Source organism: Rhinatrema bivittatum, chromosome 10 (genome assembly GCF_901001135.1).
Source record: "Rhinatrema bivittatum chromosome 10, aRhiBiv1.1, whole genome shotgun sequence".
NCBI classification, from domain to species: Eukaryota; Metazoa; Chordata; class Amphibia; order Gymnophiona; family Rhinatrematidae; genus Rhinatrema; species Rhinatrema bivittatum.
In genome coordinates this window covers 25,303,881-25,323,927 of record NC_042624.1, presented here as the reverse complement: position 1 = coordinate 25,323,927, position 20,047 = coordinate 25,303,881, and the positions used below count along the sequence as shown (strand labels likewise).

Sequence of the window (20,047 nt, the reverse complement as noted above, 5' to 3'; positions counted from 1 at the left end):
GATTACTGTAATAGCCTATGGGTGGGCCAACCTATAGGCTCATTCATAGGATACAGAAGGTCTACAATATTGTGACCCGAGTGATCTTACAGAAGGCACAATGGTCGAGAGCTACACCTTTGCTTCTCAGGTTGCGTTGGTTTCTAATTAAGGAGCAGGCCAAGTTCAAAGTTTCCGCATTAGTCCATTGGGTGATGAGAGGTAAATGACCAGGGTATCTGCAGGACAAAATATGCTGCCCTCTGATCTAGACAGGTACTGTCTTTTTAGAAAGTGAGGACAGCTGAGTGAGAACAAGAGCCTTCTCTGTCATGACTCCCCTCTGATTGACTAAAGGCCGGAAGTGGAATAAAGCCGGTTTTGGAAACATCTGGATAATTAGGCTGATAGCTAGAACAGGGCAAGTGAGGAGTAACGGTGCCAAGATTTAGGATGGAGTTGGGGGAGGAGGAGTGAAAATTGAGGCTTTTTCTTTTCTTTCAATATTTTGAATATTATCTATTGTTGCTTGGGAAAAGGAGAGGAGAGTTTGGTTTTGGTAGAGTGTTGGGGGGGGGGGGGGAGCTGAAGGCTTCCTGATCTCAGGATTAATTGTTATGTGATTATTTTATTTGTTCCTACTGTATACCACTTCGGATGATTTCTGTAGAGATCAGGGAAGTGGTTAATAAGATAGATGGATAAATAAAGGAAACTGACATTTTAGTGGAATTTAAAATGGAGAATCCATAAACATAGGGAGGGCAGTTTTAAAAGCAGTGCAGAAATTGATTTTTCTGAAATGCTGCCCAATATGTGGGAAGGAATACGCCTGTATCTGCAGCCCAAAGAGGAATTCCTGGTGACGAGGTTAGAGAAGGGTCCCCAAGCCATGCGCATATTTTTTAATTCAAAAAAACATTTGCACACATTTTGCCAGGAAATGTACTCAAAATGTTTTACGAGGCGGAAATCTGTGTGGGGAATTTTCCCAGGAAAAGTGTACGAGGACTTTCGCTTTCAAAATTAGTGTAAAGTCTTCAGGTACTCGCTGAAGATCCCCACAGAGGGTCACTTTTAGAGGCATTTCCGCTGGTGAAATGATGCTTTACCCCCTGGAAATGGGCTTTTACGAAATGTCCCGTCCGACATGCAGGAGCCCGTGTAGGACAGAAACTTTTGTGAGTGTGCTTTGGACTTCTGCGCAGGCTTTTCCCTGAATAAACTACATGCACATAATTTAGCAGATAGATATGGATGTGGATAGTGTTGGTGGAATAATTTTCAAAGGGAAGGATGTGCAGAATTTTCCCATTTGAAAACTGGTATAAAGTTTGCAGGTTTTACACTAATTTCAAAATTACCTCCCCAGTACACAAGTCCTCTAGCAGATTTATTTCACAAAATTCAGAGGTTCCAGAAGTCTACAGTGTGAATACTACATACAAAGGTAGAGACCACCTGGTCTCCACTAGATGGGCCCTAGTTCCCTGTCCTGAGAGTACAGCTAGAGGGACAGACCATTCCTTACAGTGCCTCCCTCTGAGGTTGTCTGTGATGGTTTGCTTTGTTTCGGTGTCCATCATCTCCACTGGGAAGCTGTTCCATGTGCTCATCTTTCTTTTGTGAGCATAGATTTCCTCATGTTACTCCTGAATTTACTGCCTTTATCCTCATATTAAGGCCCTCACACGGGGAACCATTTTGATAGCTCTTCTCTGGACCACCTCTTCTTTTTCTATATATTGCTGGAGATATTATCTTCAGATGAAGCTGCACCAACGCTCTGTACCTCCTTTTTTCCCCCCAATAATTCCTCTCCCTGTGCACCCTAACATTCTCTTGGCTCTCGCCACAGCTCTACCACATTGTTTTGCTCCCTTGAGATCAATCGGTCTGAGATCTCTTTCCTGACTGATTAACATCAGAGACTCATCCTTCAATTATTTATTTGATTTAGATTTCACTTGATTATGTATTATTACTCTCTTGGAATTCAGCTCCCCAAATGCCTTTTTTGCACTAAATCTCAATTGCCAAACTCTTGACTATTCCTGGCACTTGTTTAAAATCACCCTTCATTATCTGGAGTGTTTCCCCTATTGCAGATCTTTGTATCGTCTGCAAAAAGAAAAACCTTTCCTACCAATCTCTCTGCAATATTACTTATAAACATATTGGACTCAGGACAGATCCTGTAGGTATTCCACTGATAACCCCTGTTTCCTTGGCATGAACTCCATTTATTCCTACCCTGCTATCTGTAATGGAGTTCCTATTAAAGCATCCATGGGCTGACATTATTGCAGGTAGGGTGGCATTTCCTGTTTTTCTGAAGTTGGGCTGTATATTCTTTCTTAAAGGCAAGTTATCTTTATTTATTATTAATTATTAAAATACTTTATACCTGCTCATTCCAGTGTTCAAGACAAAATACAACCAAGCAAGACAACATATTCCTGAGAGCTATCCTAGAATGCATCTTTTACAAAGATCAATTCATGATCAATTTGTCAAGATAAGCAGAGTTGTCAAATAAGCTCTACAGATAAAAGTAGACCCAGTAAGAAGACAAACTCCAAATAAGCATGAATATTAAGTCAAAGGGCTCTCAATATGGAAAAGTGGATAAACTATTTTGAATTCCAAAGGCATGCTCAAATCTGAATTTTTTTCTTAAACGTTTGTATATTTATTTATTTATTTACGTGCGTTCTTTTAATATACCGATGCTCAAGACTAGGTCTTATCGTACCAGTTTACAATAAACAAGGGGGAAACCAGTTAACATAGGAAGTGAAAAAGTTACATTAAAACAGGGGGATCGAACATGGCTGTTAAAAGAAAGGATAGGTTAACAATTTCTATTCTAAATGTATAGAAGAGTCTATCAGCAAGGAGCGGTTATATAGTATATATAATATACTATATAACAGCAAGGAGCGGTTATAATATATATATATATATTATATATATTAGGTTGTATATAACCTAATGCTTGCGAGTTCCATAATATGGGGTCAGTCACTGCAAATGTCCATGTACAGATGTCATCTAACTACCGTAAATCACTCAATGTGAAGGTACATCTAGCAGATTATGTTTAACAGATCACAGCACATGGGGAGGATTGTAAATCCTCAAGGTGACATTAATATACATTAACCTGTCACTGTTGAGGGCATTAAAATCTACATAGTCAATTTGAATTGTATTCTCCAAAACATAGGCAGCCAGTGTAATGTCCATAGCATGGGGGTGATATGATCTCTCATATTCTTTCCAATAAAAACATATGCTTCAGCTTTTTGGACTTAAAGATATAAGGACATTGACAGGAAGACAGACATACGCAGTTGCAATAATCAAGCCTTGACAATATGATGGCTTGCAAAACAATACAGAAGTCTTGAGGGTTAAGAAATGGCCTGAGTTTACGCAACATTCGCAGCTTAAGAAAAGCGGACTTAACTACTGAATTCACCTGGATGTGCATTGATAGGTTACACTCCAATATATAATACCCGGATTTCTCACCTGGCGGGGGGGAACAGATAGTGTCCATGCCTCAAACTGAATAGATGAGGATGTGTTAGTCAAGGACATTTTAGTAAGGAAAATTAATTCCTGTTTTCCCTAGGTTGTCAGACAGCTAATATTTTACTGCTGTCAGATATTTCTGCAATAAGAGTATGGAGTTAGGTCAAGAAGATGTTATAGGAATAAAAACTTGTCATCAGCATATATTATCTGATATCCAATCCCTAGATTAGACAAATCTACAAATCGTGGCCAAATAGATGTTAAAGAGGGTTGCCGAATGGGCTGACCCCTGGTGAGCACTCTTTTTAAGTGAATACCAGGTGGAGACAGTAGACCCAGTTCTGACCTGCTTCTATCTGTTAGGTATGATAGTTAAATGAAATAATATAAAGATGTAATATGCATCTGTGCATTGCACGGCTATTATCATCCGAGTACTGACCTGGTGTGAAATTCTGCATCTACTGACTCTTCTCATAATTCATAACAGCCCCATGCTATAGATGTTAGTGCTACAATGTGGACTAATGATATTATACGTGAATTCAAACAGAAATTAAATGGCTAGCTCCAAAGCACATTTGGCACAATTAATTTTTCTGACCCTACCATGATCCCACAGAAAATACACCAGCATCGTATCTTCCTTACTTTAAATCTCCAGAGACCCCCAATGTCCTCGGTCCTCTCAAAGCAGGTGGGCTCGAGTCCCTCATCCAAGCAGCATTTGATGGCAGTCAATCCGCTGGAACCAGCTCCAATCACCGCCACCCTCTTCACCATGGTCTCCGGTGCCAGGGTCTGTGATGCTCAGCAGATTCTTTTTATGCAGAAGAAAACACATCTCAGTTAATGACTTTATGTTTTGTTCATGGGAAGCTGGACAGGTCTGGTACATGGATCATACAAAAGCTTCTGAAAAGGGAAAAGACACGGGAAGCAATCAGTACTGCTGGCATTCCTCAGTTATAGCGGGGTAAATGGTGACTTGTCAAATAAAAAAAGGGGCAGATTTTCAAAGGGGTACATGGGTAAGATGTGCACGCACCCCCCCGAAAACCTGCCCCATGTCGAATAGGCTCGGCGGCGGCACAAGTCCTGGGATGGCATGTTGGGGGGGGGCGTGTTGCGATGGCACGTCATCCGGGGGTGGGGGCCGGGGTGTGGTTCTGGCCCGGGGGCGTGGCCGAGGCCTCCAAAACTGCTCCCGGGCCAGGGAATCGCGCAGCCGGCGCATGCAAGTTACGTCTGCATCTGGCAGGTGTAACTTTTAAAACAAAGGTGGGGGGGTGGGGGGAACGGAGGCAGGCTACGTGCGTATCTATTAAAATCCGGCGTACTCTTGTTTGCGCCTGGTGCAAGGCGTACTTTTATAAAATCTACCCCAAAGTGTCCTGTCCAAATGCACACAGAGAATTCATGATAGAGGGAATTTCAATTCCGAGCTCTCCTGACTTAAAGCTCAGTACCAAATTACACCGCTTCCCTGAGCAATGATTTTCTATAAAGTTTATTATTCACAAAGCTCTTGTGGCTGACATAATTACCAGTTACCCAATCTCTATTCGTAATTAGACGTTTTAAAGTTTCTAGGAACTTCCATGCTTTTTCTTCCTTTGTGGTTTTGAACTCAAGATTCAAGAGACTGAAGTTTAGCCTGGCTGCTGCTAACAACCCCAGAACCAGCCCTGGATTTGTCACGGTGCTTGTGCCTAGGGTGGGAAATATTAAGGGGCAGCAGACTAAGATAAAGATTTGCTGCCTTCCAGCTCTGCTAATTCTCATTCAGGAAAGAGCAACCCCCCACTACCCTGCAGCAGACCCTTACAGGAGCTGTGAAAGCACCAAAGTACCTAGAAGTGGCAGAATCCTTTTATCCACCTCTGCCCAGAAGATAGGATGGCTCATTGGTAAAAGCTGTATCAAATATTGCCGTTTTTAAAAGGCTGATCCTCCTCCTCCGTGGCCTTCAGATCTGCAGCAATAACTACAGGCCAGCAGTGTGGGGACAGAGCAAGCACGCAATCCCAGTCTCGGTGCTTCGCTTCCCTCCCACCATTGCTTCCTGACTAGAAAGGAAGCATGCATGATGGGAAGAGAGCAGCTGAAAGGACAAGGAGCACATGGTCACCATGTGCTCACCCTGCAGGCCTACCTTTCTGCTGCCTTTAGGGATGGGCCACAGAAACTTGTAAGAGTGGTGAGAGAAGATCATGGGAGAAGGGTGAAAGGAATCTGAGGTGGTGATGGAGAGGAATCGGGGGAAATAGATGGAGAGAGAGAAGAGCCTAAGGAAAGGAGGAGAGAGAGGAATTTGAGGACAGGAGAGATAAAGAGGACTCTGGGGAGGAGGGGGGAGGAGATGGAAAGGTACCTATGGGCCTGCAAAGAAGAGATGGAGAGGATCCTGGAGGGTAAGGTGGGAGAGATGGAGAGGATCCTGGAGGGTAAGGTGGGAGAGACAGAGAAGAACCTGGGGGGAGACTGAAAGAAATGGGAGAGGGTAGATGGAGAGGCTCCTGTGTTGGTGGTTGGAGGGGGGGGGGGCTAGTTGTAAACAGAGAATAGTCTGGAAGAAGTAGAAGGGATAAGGGGCAGAAGGGAAGATTAGCGTGAAAGGAGAGGGGCGTGATGATGCACCATGTCATCTGTACCACTGTTTTCAAAATCCTTTAAGACTTCATTCATGATTGGGATCTGCAAACCAGTCTCAAAAAAATAAATGCTTCAGACTGTGGCTTTATATTCAACTGAGATGAAGTGGGCAGAGCTTCTATATTCTCCTCTTCCTTGGCACCTTGCTCTTACTCTACATCAAGTCCGCATTGAACAAGTCTTCTCCATCTGACCATAAACCCTTGATCACATCTGCAAATCCTACATCATTTTCAAGGGTCATTATGTTTAATTGGATGTGTCAAATGGTTTCCGTTTCTGATGAACTCTCTAGAATACGCTCTGGCCATATGGTTTTCCACTCTCTAATTAAAGCTGAAGCTTTCCGTTCCTCCCTAGAATCAGTGGTTTTATCAATGGCGTTCATGAAGTTATAGTGTCACCAGAACTCACAAATTCTTGGCTTATCCTTCTCATTGCTTCCTTTTATGAACTGATGACACGTTCACTACAGGTAACAAGGCTTATTCTGTTTGTAAACCGTTGTGACGGCTTGTTCCAAACATTGGTGTATATAAAAGCCTAATAAATACATAAATAAATAAATTCATAAATGAAATAATGTGGCTGTTGGATCTTGATCCAGGAGAACTGTCAAATGATCTTTAGCAGCTGTAAAATTTGACTTTTCTCATTTGCTCTATCATGAATACCTTTAAAGTCAACATTGGAAGCACATTCTGGTTACACCCCTTCAGTGAGTTTCCAAAGCAGCTCAGGATATTCTCACTCAGCATCTGTTTGCTCAGGGATCAAGGACATTTGCACATGCCAGGTACATTTATTTATGTATTTCACTGTAATATGTTTGCTCACATCAGTTACAAGTCAATTGTCTATGTAGTCTCTTTTCTAGATAGGCTTAAAAAGGTAGGAGTCATACTCAGTCCCAAGGCTAAGTCTTCGCAAAGTCCAATAGCCTCAGGGTTTGGATTCTCTGTTGGAGAGAGGTTAGCCTTCCAGAACCCAACGTGCAGGGGTGTAAGCTAGGGTACCATAGTTCTAGATAAAATTACAGTAAATAGAGAGGTAGAAACAAATAAAACTAGAATACATTAAAGAACTAGACACACAGTTGACATACAAAATGATGATGGTAATGATGAATGTGCAAGGCACGAGCTCAGGAATCTGGGGAGCTGGAATCTCCAGCTTTGTTCCCTTCTCCCAGGCTCAACTTTCCTCCCAGCTCTCACCTGCTTTTCCTATTCCCCCAGGCTTAGCCCCACCCCCAGATTTCTCTCTCTCTGACCACCTCAGCCTTGAAGCCCCCATCTCACCCACCCTGAGCTCTCTCTGCCCATTCATCTCTCCCTCCTCGGGTTGATCCCCAGCTCTCTCTGCATCCATCTTTCTGCCATTAACTCCTTCCCAGTCCTCTTCCCCAGCTCTCTCTGGCCATTATGTTCCTCCCCATCTTGGCCCCCACTCTCTAGCCCTCCCCCTCCAGTTTGACCCACAACTCTCTCTCTTTTCCCAAGATCATTCTCCTAGCAGCTTTCCCTGGTTCCCTCCTTGTTGGCATAGGCAGACCTTGCAATCTCCTCCATCTTCCAGCCCACATGGGCCACTGCTGCTGCTTCTCCTTCAGAGCCACATGGACTGTTGCCTCTTTCTCCTTCTGGCTCACATGGGTCAATGCTCTGATCTCTGCCTTCTGGTCCACACACCAAACTCTGTGGGGCTAATCTAAAATCTGCACGCAGAGGGAAAATCTGCATTCATTTTGTGATGCACACAAATCTCTGAAGAATAATGCCTAAATCAAAACCCAAGTCCCTCGTTTCCTTCTCTGAGCTCTGCTCATGCCCTCTGAGGCAATCTCAAGCATGCTTAAGTTCTGACATAGGTTTTGATGCTGATTTTATATCAAAAAGAGAAAAAGATTATATAATATACAAAATCATAACAGAAGAAAAAAGAGGAATCAGAAGCAATCTCTCTCATATACCGGGACTCTACATGGCGGCATGGACGTGGCTACCTCCCACTATGAGGTCGGGCCTTCCTAGGCGTGCACACGCATCACCGGCCCCGCCTTTGAAGCCTCATCAGCAGGAACCTAGGGGGTGTCCCGGCTTGACATCATCAAGCCTCCGTACTTAAGCTCCACCTTCGCCCCCAGCAAGCCGACTTGGCAACAAGTTCCGTTCGTGTCTTACTCCTGCCTTTGTGTTCCTGCGACCACGACTACAGCCTCGCCTTTGGACCTTGTCTGTAGGGATGTGAATTGGGCTTCTGACGATTGAAAATATCGTACAATATTTTCAAAATAGTCAGAAATCGGGGGCTCCCCGAAACCGATAGGAAAACCCATGAAATTGTTCGTGGGGGTTCTTTTATTGTTTTGGGGGAGGGCGGGAAAAACGGCACACAAAAATAACCCCTAAACCCACCCCGACCCTTTAAAACTAATCCCTTAGCTTCCCCCACCCTCCTGACCCCCCAAAAAACTTTTTACAGGTACCTGGTGGTCCAGTGGGAGTCCTGGGAGCGATCTCCCGCTCTCGGGCCGTCGGCTGCCAGTAATCAAAATGGCGCCGATGGCCCTTTGCCCTTACCATGTGACATGGTATCCATGCCATTGGCCGGCCCCTGTCACATGGTAGGAGCACTGGATGGCCCGCGCCATTTTTAAAGATGGCGCGGGCAAATGCTGCAAAACGCAGCAGCCAGGATTCTTACCAACTCGCGTCGTAAAGACCACATCACACCAATTCTAAAAATCCAACACTGGCTACCCATCCACTATAGAATACTCTTCCAGACTCTCACTATCTTTCACAAATCTGTCTACCAGCAATCCTCACTCCAACTCTCCATCCCCCTCGAACTTCCTGCTTCCTCAAGGCCGATCAGATCCGCATACAAAGGCTCCCTCCAGGCTCCCCCAAGCAAATTCTTGGTCCACAGCTCCATAACCTGGAATTCTCTCCCCCCAGATATTCGTCAGGAACAATGCCATCTATCTTTCAGAAAGAAACTGAAAACCTGATTGTTCGTCCAGGCTTACGGTTGACAGAGCCTCTATCAACCAATATTGTCTCTTTCACCTTCCTACTCATCCCCTATCTCCTCCCCCCCCCCTCCGCCCCCTGCCACCCCTCCCCCTCCGCTTACCTCACCTGTTCCTCCCTTTCACAGGAAACTTTTTTTTCCTAATAATTGCCTATGATAAAGCACCAGCCGAATTCTTTAACCTTTTGTTAACCTTTATTAGTCTCGCTACTTAATTTATTCTTGTTAACTACTTTCAGTACTCTCCAGTAGAGATGTGAATCGTGTCCTCGATCATCTTAACGATCGATTTCGGCTGGGAGGGGGAGGGAATCGTATTGTTGCCGTTTGGGTGTGTAAACTATCGTGAAAAATCGTTAAAATCGTGAGCCAACCCCCTAAAACCCACCCCCGACCCTTTAAATTAAATCCCCCACCCTCCCGAACCCCCCCCCCCAAATGCTTTAAATTACCTGGGGATCCAGCGGTGGTCCAGAACGGCGGCGGTCCGGAACGGCCCCCTCAATTGAATCCTTTTGTCTTCAGCCGGCGCCATTTTGCAAAATGGCTGCCGCAAAATGGCGGCGGCCATAGACAAAAACGATTCGACGCAGGAGGTCATTCTGGACCCCCGCTGGACTTTTGGCAAGTCTTGTGGGGGTCAGGAGGCCCCCCCAAGCTGGCCAAAAGTTTCTGGGAGTCCAGCGGGGTTCAGGAAGTGATTTCTTGCCGCAAATCGTTTTCCGTACGGAAAATGGCGCCGGCAGGAGATCGACTGCAGGAGGTCGTTCAGCGGCGGTCCGGAACCCCCGCTGAACGACCTCCTGCAGTCGATCTCCTGCCGGCGCCATTTTCCGTACGGAAAACGATTCGCGGCAAGAAATCGCTTCCTGAACCCCGCTGGACTCCCAGAAACTTTTGGCCAGCTTGGGGGGGCCTCCTGACCCCACAAGACTTGCCAAAAGTCCAGCGGGGGTCCGGAACGACCTCCTGCGTCGAATCGTTTTTGTCTATGGCCGCCGCCATTTTGCGGCGGCCATTTTGCAAAATGGCGCCGGCTGAAGACAAAAGGATTCAATTGAGGGGGCCGTTCCGGACCGCCGCCGTTCTGGACCACCGCTGGATCCCCAGGTAATTTAAAGCATTTGGGGGGGGGGTTTTAGGGGGTTTTAGTGTGCCGGTTTTCCTGCCCTCCCCCTTCCCCCGATTTACGATTTTTTAACGATAAATCGGGGGAATTGGTATTGTATCGTGGCCCTAACGATTTTTGACGATTTAAAATATATCGGACGATATTTTAAATCGTCAAAAAACGATTCACATCCCTACTCTCCAGTTATAATATTTTGATATCTTTCCTGTCTTCCAAAGCCCATGTTTTTGCTCCCTGTTTAATGTAACTTTATCTTCTATACAGTTGTTTTATGGTTTCCCCTTGTTCCATTGTTGCACTGGGGAGGCCGACCCGTGACCTGCAGAGGAGCTAAGGAAGTGAGCAGGCCCGTGCACGGGCAGGGCACGGATGGGGCGCTTAACATTAGCTCCTGAGCTACTGTATGTGCTGCAGATGCTTCTTCTTCTTTTTTTTTTTTACTCAAGAAGAATCTGTGGCAGATTAATGCCCTGCAGGACCTTTTTATAGAAAGGTAAAAAGACATCATTGTTGCTTACTTAGCTGATAATTCCAACAGATAAAGGTGGTATAGGATTTCCTAACTTTAAAGTTTACAATTTTGCGTCTCATTTGCATACACTGGGAGATTGGCTTTTAAATCATAATGATTAGTCTGATATTAATTTAGAACAACAGGGATACCAACCCCTAGCTAAGGTGTAACAATTGCTAGGCTGGATGGCTAAATTGATATTAGTCAGGACAGCGAGAAGGGTATGGAAACATATGAGGTATACATTGAATCTATCCACTAGTGTTTCTTATTATTTACCTTTGGAAGGCAATCCTGACTTTCCCCCAGGAAATTTGAATGCTATCTTTAAAAAGAGTACAATGGCCAGACCTTGCCTGTTAGGAGATTTATTGTCAAAGAAGCACAAACAATACACAGTTTTCTTACAAAGCAAACAGGCTTTAGGCTTAACTAATAAAGATTATATGGTTCATTTGCAGGCTTTTATTTACCTTAAGCTCCTGTTACATAAAGGAGACTTGCTAATTACCTTACCGGCCTTTAATGCTTTCATCTGTTTATGCAAGACATATAGCAGTTCACTATCTCAATTACATAAATTCCTTCCTAAGCTAGTTACATACTCAGTCCTTAATATTCTAGCAGATGTTTGACAGACGGACATTCAAGTACCATTGGATGAGGAAGACATGAGAGAATGCAATGCATCACTGTAAATCCATGGAAAACATGCTTTAATGGGAATTGTAACTCAGTGTTGCATAGAACCATTATTACCCCATTATTCCAGTAACAGTCAAGTTCTTCATGTATTTTAGTACACTGTTTATGGGAGCGTCCAGTGATATTAAAGTTTTGGGAAGCTATTATACAGGCTTTAGCTAATATGATGAACCCTATCCATAATACACAATCTCTTTAAAACCCTATCCATAATACACAAATCCATCCACTCCTACAACTCCAACTGGCTTGATGAGCCCTTCTGCCTCACACGCTCGGATCGACCTACCAGATCAAACAACAAAGGAACTCTAACAATACCGCCCCTTAAAAGAGCCCGCCTCTCCGCCACTAGGGATTGCGCCATCTCCATAGCTGGCCCCAAGCAATGGAACTCCCTCCCGACTGTACTTAGACTCGAACCATGCTATTCGAAATTCAGAAAGAAACTAAAGACCTGGCTATTCCGACAAGCCTACTCAGAATAGTCCGCTTCTTAATCCCCCCCCCTCCTAACACTTGCATACATATTAATCTATCAAAATCCTCTTCAGTAATAGAAAACCCCCCTGTAATCTTCATAAGACCCCTGTACTCAATTCCTTCATTATGCCCTGTATATAAGTTCACCACTGCATATAGCTGTTTTTGTTAATGTTTACTGTTACTGTTTTTTGCACATTCTGTACTTCTGTATCTCCTTACTTATTCTCTCTTCCCCCACCCCTGTTCTTTGTATTTTCAATCTTTCAGTTGTAATGTAAACCGGTATGATGTTTGCACACTAATGCCGGTATATAAAAATCTTAAATAAATATGATGAACAAAGTAACACCTGTGAATTGCACATTTGCTTTGTTAGTGTTGCGGAGCGTGTTCATCGGGACCAATCAGGAGCTCGGAAGCGCGATCCATCTGGAGAGGAATGTGAGCCCTTGAGCCACAGCCTGACTCAGAGAGGAACCCCAAGGCACACCACGGGAGGTGAGCTGGTACCAGCACAGATAGAGCAGGAACAAGGCTGGAGCAAAGACAAGGCGTGGAATATCGGGACAGGAACAAGGCTGAAGAATACTGACCCTCCACCGGACCTGCATGCTACAAGGAGACTAACAATGCAATGGTGGTCAATGAACAGTCCTCTGACCGTTCCAAGCCCTTTTGGACCTGCCGCTGGGTAATGGCAAGAAGTGGCAGGCTGAACGGAGGCCAGGCAAGACATGGATACTTGAATGAAGACTCAGGCGAAGACGAAGATACTTGGACAAAGACTCTGGTGAAGACGTAGGTACTTAAACGAAGACTCAGGATCAAGGTTCAGGATCAAGTCAAGTACTAGGTTGAGGCTGCGATGCAGTGCGCTTTACCAGCCCCCTCCCCGCGGGACTGGTTGCGGACCAAGCTGAATGAGGGGCAGACTCTAGACGAGATAATGGAGCAAGTGAGGACATGTCCCAGAAACTGAGAGGCCTGCACCGGGGCGTGCCCTACACAGCCACTTGTGGCTGGTCGCGGACCTCGCTTTGTCGATGCAGGTACCAAACAGGTACCTGCATGGTACCATGTGCTCTGTCCAACACATGGACAGAGCAGACACAAGAATCCAAGGGCCTGCAAAGTTCAAGACACAGGACCAAGACAGGACTTGGCATCAAGCAAGGATTACCCTCCAGATGCTTGCGCTGCGAACGAGGAAGGGTGAACATCAAGGAACCAAAGGAACAGGACATCAAGGCTGGATCAGGGGACATCACGGATGTCAGGACTGGAACATGAACATCAGGGCTGGATTGCAAACATCAGGAACTTCAGGAAACATAAGAACATGCCATACTGGGTCAGACCAAGGGTCCATCAAGCCCAACATCCTGTTTCCAACAGTGGCCAATCCAGGCCATAAGAACCTGGCAAGTACCAAAAAACTAAAGTCTATTTCATGTTACCATTGCTAGTAATAGCAGTGGCTATTTTTTAAGTCAACTTAATTAATAGCAGGTAATTGACTTCTCCTCCAAGAACGTATCCAATCCTTTTTTAAACACAGCTATACTAACTGCACTAACCACATCCTCTGGCAACAAATTCCAGAGTTTAATTGTGCGTTGAGTGAAGAAGAATTTTCTCCGATTAGTTTTAGGTGTGCCACATGCTAACTTCATGGCGTGCCCCCTAGTCTTTCTATTATCTGAAAGAGTAAATAACCGATTCACATCTACCCATTCTAGACCTCTCATGATTTTAAACACCTCTATCATATCCCCTCTCAGCCGTCTCTTCTTCAAGCTGAAAAGTCCTAACCTCTTTAGTCTTTCCTCATAGGGGAGCTGTTCCATTTCCCTTATCAATTTATCCCAGGTAGGTATTACTGGCTCAGTAATAAAATGGTTTTCTTCTTTCATTTCAAATCGATTACAGCATATTACCATTGGACATTCAAAATCAAACTGGTACTCCACCAAATCAGGGGTACCCCAGGGATCATCGCTTTCTGCTCTCTTATTTAACATATACCTAATCCCTCTTTGTCACCTGTTAGAAAGCCTCAACCTGAACTTCAATATTTACGCTGATGATATCCAATTTATGATTCCTTTCTCCATTTCTTGGTCTAACACATTTTCATTACTACACCTCTACTTAACAACCATAAAAACCTGGTTACCAAACAATAGATTAAAATTCAATACTTCAAAAACTGAATTAATATACTTATCTCCTGCACCAGACTCAGCTCTTCAGCCCCCACAATCTTTTATGTTTGAAAACCAGATCATTCCCATAAATAACCACGCAAAAAATGTAGGCATGACTATAGATTCAAAATTATCCATGGCAAATAACATATTGGATACAGTTAAAAAATCTCTCTTTAAACTACTTATGCTTAATAAACTTAAACCTTTACTAACGACAGCTGATTTTCACTCCATAACACAAGCACTAATCTTAACTAAACTTGATTACTGTAACTCTCTATACTTAGGTCTACCCTTGTCAACATTACACCCACTGCAACTTGTTCAGAATGCAACTGCCAGAACCATTTTCAATTTACCAAGATCTGAACATATAACTCCAATATTACAACAATTACATTGGCTTCTGATTACCCAACGCATCACTTACAAGGTCCTAACTGTGATCTATACTCTGATTTACAATACTAATACTGTTTGGCTTTGTTCACTGTTACATATTTATAAACTTTCAGGACAACTCCGTTCAATGGACAAATGCATTTTAGAAATTCCTTCAGTCAAATTAGCAACCCAGGCTTTAACTCGAAAGCGTGCTTTTTCTGTGGCCGGCCCAACCCAGTAGAATGCTTTACCTGACTATATTAGACTGACAGTTAATCATAATGAATTTAAGAAAAAACTAAAACCTTATCTTTTCACTAAAGCATTTAACATTCAGTAACCCAATCTGTTGAACCATTTACCGGATCAGATGTATTTACTGTATTTAATGTGATTGTATTGTCCTATTTATATGAGTGTAATGTTGTAAACCGCCTAGACGAGCAGATACCTGCCTTATTCGTGCGGTATATAAGAATTTTAAATAAATAAATAAATAAATCATTTTGGTCGCCCTTCTCTGTACTTTCTCCATCGCAATTATATCTTTTTTGAGATGTGGAGACCAGAATTGTACACAGTATTCAAGGTGGGGTCTCACCATGGAGCGATACAGAGGCATTATGATACTTTACATTTTATTCACCATTCCCTTCCTAATAATTCCCAACATTATGTTTGCTTTTTTGACTGCTGCAGCACACTGAACTGACGATTTCAATGTGTTATCCACTATGACGCCGACGAGGGACAAGACCCAGACATCAAGACGATGAGACCAGAAACATCAGGATCAGGAACATGAAGAACACTGAACACGAAGCCATCTATGCAATGAAGACCATGGAGAACCTGGACCAGCAGACAGAACATAATGATGTGCAACTTGATCCGAAGGCCAGGAATGACTGAAGAGGAGCCCTTTTATATGGCTGGAACACGAAACTGTCATCAGGTGGTACTCTGGGCATATCCGTCCGCGGGCCCTTTAAATACACAGAAGAGGCGCGCCGGCGCATAGAGGCAGGAAACAGGAAGGAGCAGCACCACAGACAGCTGCATCCCTGCCGCATGGTTAGTAGGAACAGGACCAGACGGCGGCACTAGGCCATGAAGAGAGGTGAGCCCAGGGGCGGCTTCCAGGCTGCAGAAGGAAATCCCGGCCGGGCTTCCCCGCCACAGAAGCGGCATCAGCAGTGGTGGCTCCAGCCGCAAAGATGGAGGACATTGGGCAGGGTTAGCCTGCTGCGAAGGATGGCATAGGCATGACAGTCCAGGCCGCGAGTGCAGCAGCAACGGTGGCCTCCTGGCCTCTCGGGTGGCCCTGAATGCAGCGGTCCAGGCCGTGAGTGCAGGAAGATCGGCAGCAAGCGCTTCGGCGGCTTCCCAGCAGTGGCACTAGGCCGCGAAAACAGCGCGATTTGAAGGAAGATGAGAGGCCTGCTTGCCAGGATTAGCTCCGCGAGTGGGAATCATAACAGAACATCTCTCTGTAGACAAATTGCTAAGTGTGACATGTAAATTGCTATTAATCAAAGCATGTCTTATAGCAAAAGGGTGTACTCTTAAGTGGCTAGCTGATCTTCCTCTAGAAGTGGAAATGCAGCACCTCCAGCTCTTGGATATGATGTCTTTTTTTTTTTTAATATTTTCTATTTTTCACTTTTACACATTATTATTCAAGTAAATCACTTGAAAAGGAAACATGTGCAGTAAATACACATTAATAAGGAAATAGTACATACATTAGATATTGCAAAATTATATTGCATATCTATCAAGCTCACTATATAGCCCAAGATTTACACAATCCAAAGAAAGTTTATATTACAATAGAAATAAATTATTTCTAGAAACATTAATGCAGTTTTACATTAAAGACAAGAAATAAGCAAGGAAATAAGCAAGCTGTGGATTCCTTATACTTTTTAGAGGTCAAAACCTGATCTAAGCTCCTAGCCAGAGGCCGGTGAGGAGCTAAACTGAGGACCTATTTTATTAACCAGGAAAGCAGTCAACTGTGATGGTTGATAAAACAAATATGGTATCCCTTGATGTTTAATTAAACATTTACATAGAAATTTTAAAGCAAATAATGAACCTAATTCGAGAACTCTAGGCTTCAACAATAAAAATTGTCATCTCCTCTTTTGTGTCTGTCTAGATATATCTGGAAATATTTGAATTTTTTGATTCAGAAAAATATTTCTTAAAAATCCATTCTTTATCAGATTCTAATAAGAAAGTCACTATTAATGAAGCAGGTGTTGTCATACTTTCTTCTGTTTGCTCCAATACTGCTGAAATTTCCAAACTGGGAGATTCCTTCGGAGTTAAAGCTTGTATATTATCCTCATTTGATTCACTCCTCCTTAAAGGGGCATATAATATACCTTTACCATAATGGGTAAAGCACCTTCAGGAATTTTCAAAATCTCCATTAAATATCTACTCCAGATATCTTTCAGTGAAATGTGTGCCACTTTAGGAAATTTATACACCTCACCTGATTTTTCCATCTTTTCCAACTTCATCTGCAATTGTTGATTTTCTTTAATGAGCATTTGTTGGGTATTTGCATTACTTTCCAAATTCACTTTAACAGAATCTACCTTCTCCTTTGATTTCAGAACTTCATTTTCCATATCATTCATCCATTGTTCAAGCTTTTTAACATTATCTGCAATAGTATGCAGTTGTAATATCATTCTTATTGACTGTATTTATTGCTTCCCAAAGCGTTTCTAAAGAATAAAGTTGAGGCCTTACCAAGTCCTCAGTTGTTACCTCTCCGGCCTCTGGTTCAGCAGCTCCAACAGGACATCCCCTGCCAGCACCAATGGTCTCATTTCGGGCAGAGTCTTCCTGCTTCAACCACATGGGCTCCGGCCCCGACACACTGGGGGTTAGCCATTCAGCTCTCCCCTGGTCTCCTCGTGTAGGGAGGTTCCTCATCTCGGCGGGGTTAGCAGGCGGCATCCTCTCTTCCAGGGAAAAGGATGTCAACAGCTCAACACCGTCTTCGGGCTCTGCTTCCCCCCCCGATTGGTGGTCTGCGAACTTCCCTCACCGACTGTGGTTCCACACAGACATGGGTGTCCATAGGTCCTACCAAGGATGACGCCGGGAGTGCTTCCGAGGCTAAGTGCTCCCTGGTTCTGCCCTTCCACGCTGAATGCGGCATAGGACTCAGAAGGTAAATGACCAAGGCAAGAGCAACGCGTCTGTCCGTCTTGCTAAGCTACCATCTTGGGCTGAGTCGGATATGATGTCTATTGAATATTGAATGGCAGACTTAAAGATTGAGAAAGCAAATATTCAATATACAATGATGATATTTGGGAATCTTTTCTCAAAATGCTTAAGCTGGCTATTAGAAGCAATTATTATTTAAATGTACTGATTTAGAATAACATTATTGCCTTGTTATCTTTGTAATTTTACACTCATAACCTACAATTTGATGTATTGGGTGGGGGAAAGGAGGGTATGAATCTATTGTTATCTTTGTTCATGTAAAAGCAAAGGAGCTAAAATAGCACCCTAAGGTACACCACATTTGAGAATTATCAAATCTTATCATTTATTAGCCCAACTGACCCAAAGAACAGTCAGAGAAATAGTTTGTCCTATGAGAGAACTCCAACAGTTCCCAGATCAAGCAACTTCTGAGCAGAAGATGATGGTCAACTGTGTCAAACTCTGCTGTCATATCAATCAAAACAATAAGGATCCCTATTGGCTCTGGTTCTCACCTCATTTACAAGGGTAACCAGTTCTATTTCTGTGCTATGGCTCACATGGAAACCTGACTAGTTGAATGAAATACATTTATTGTTTCCAAGAACAACTTCATTTGACTCCTTATATCCTTTTTAGTAATCTTCCCCAAGAAGGGGAGATTTGACTTTGGTCTGTAATGTTTGAATAGATTTGGGTCAAGAGAATCTTTTCTACGAGGTAGATGTATTCTTTGAATGAAGATAGAAAGTAGGCTTGCTCTAAACTCATACTAATAATTGAAATAAGGTATTGATCTAAATCTAATTCTGCCTTTTTAACTAACCTGAAGGATACTGGACCGGGAACAGAGCTAACCTGAAGAGTAGCAGATCAAGAACAGAGGTAGAGCCATTCATAGATTAACATTTTCTGCAATAAAACCAATGAGATAGGAGTTAAAAGTTTGAATTTACTCATGAGACCAGAAGAGGATCAATCAGAGTTATTCACATCAAGTACAACATAATCTAAATATGAAGGTTGAGAGCATAAGGGAAATTCATTCTATTAATCTTTTCCTTGAAAAAAATCAGTGAATGACTCTGCAGATAGTTGGTTAGATTTTGGTGCCTCAGCTTACTTACAAGAGAATTGTGAAATTAGCTTATTAAAGTTTTATAGTGTTGTGACCGGCGGTCTTCGACGGCTTCGCCCCGCCTACTTCTCACTACATTTGGCTCCTCCTGCTCACCTCGGACTACTGGCTGCCGCGGCGTCTGCTACTGTCCTCTCCGGCGTCCCCGGATCGGCTTTGGTGCTGCCTCCCGCCATGCTCCTCCAAGGTTCCCTTAGGGCGCGCACGCGCATTCCGCCCTCATCTTTATTTCCACGTTGGCGCGAACTCTGGTCAGCATGATATGACGTCATGCTGCCCGGATATTTAAGCCTACAGTATTTGCTAGCTCATCGAGTTAGCAACGGTAACTCTATGGATGGGATTTGCTCTCCATACCGAAGCTGCTCTGCCACTCCAGCGCTATCTGGAACTCTGATACCCTTCGGGGCTGCTAACGGGGTACCCGCTCCTCGGGGGCCACTTCTGCTTCTTTCAGGTGCTATCAGGAAACTGGTACTCGCTCCTCGAGGGCCCATGTTCCCTTTCTACTTGGAAGACTTCATTAACAGTTTCCATCTGTGAGTACAACTACCATCTATTCCACAGCACTGCTTCACTGGAACCAGGTACTCGCTCCTTGAGGGCCTGCCCTCTGTTCTGGTACCAGACCTCTCGTCTAGTGGAATCTCTGTTACTGCTACATGAGTACAATACAACTGAGTCTCTCTGCTCTAAGGGATTAGGTGCTCGCTCCTCGAGGGCCTGCTCTCCCTGTCTCTGAGCTTCTCCTAATTCTACCTGAGACTCTGAATGCTTCTCATTGTGTACTCATAACTCTCAGTCTCTTTCCACTACAGCACAGCCTCGCAGAGGATTCGCTGTTCCAGCGTTCTGTGGGAGACCTGCCCAGCCAGGCTCAACATCTACTACTCACTACTGCCACCTCTGGTGGTTTCCAAAACTGTTTAATAAAAGATTAAAATCTGTGTTTGTGTGTCCAGAGTGTAGCCTGACACTGTGGTCCCTCACGGGACTGCCCCCCGTGATCGTGGTCAGCTGCC

The 20,047-nt window shown here is 43.9% G+C and overlaps 1 protein-coding gene across 4 annotated transcripts in view; it reads right to left on the bottom strand.

The window, feature by feature from the left end:
* Positions 1–20,047, bottom strand: part of LOC115099856 (dimethylaniline monooxygenase [N-oxide-forming] 5-like) — an 86,618-nt gene that overhangs the window by 39,624 nt on the left and 26,947 nt on the right. For 3 of the 4 annotated variants that reach the window (XM_029617749.1, XM_029617752.1, XM_029617750.1), the window contains exon 2: positions 4,174–4,342. In XM_029617749.1, coding sequence (XP_029473609.1) covers positions 4,174–4,305 — 132 coding nt within the window. In that variant the 5' untranslated portion in view covers positions 4,306–4,342. Of the gene's footprint in view, positions 1–4,173; positions 4,364–20,047 lie in introns of those variants that run through there. The other variant, XM_029617751.1, reaches the window with a different exon arrangement.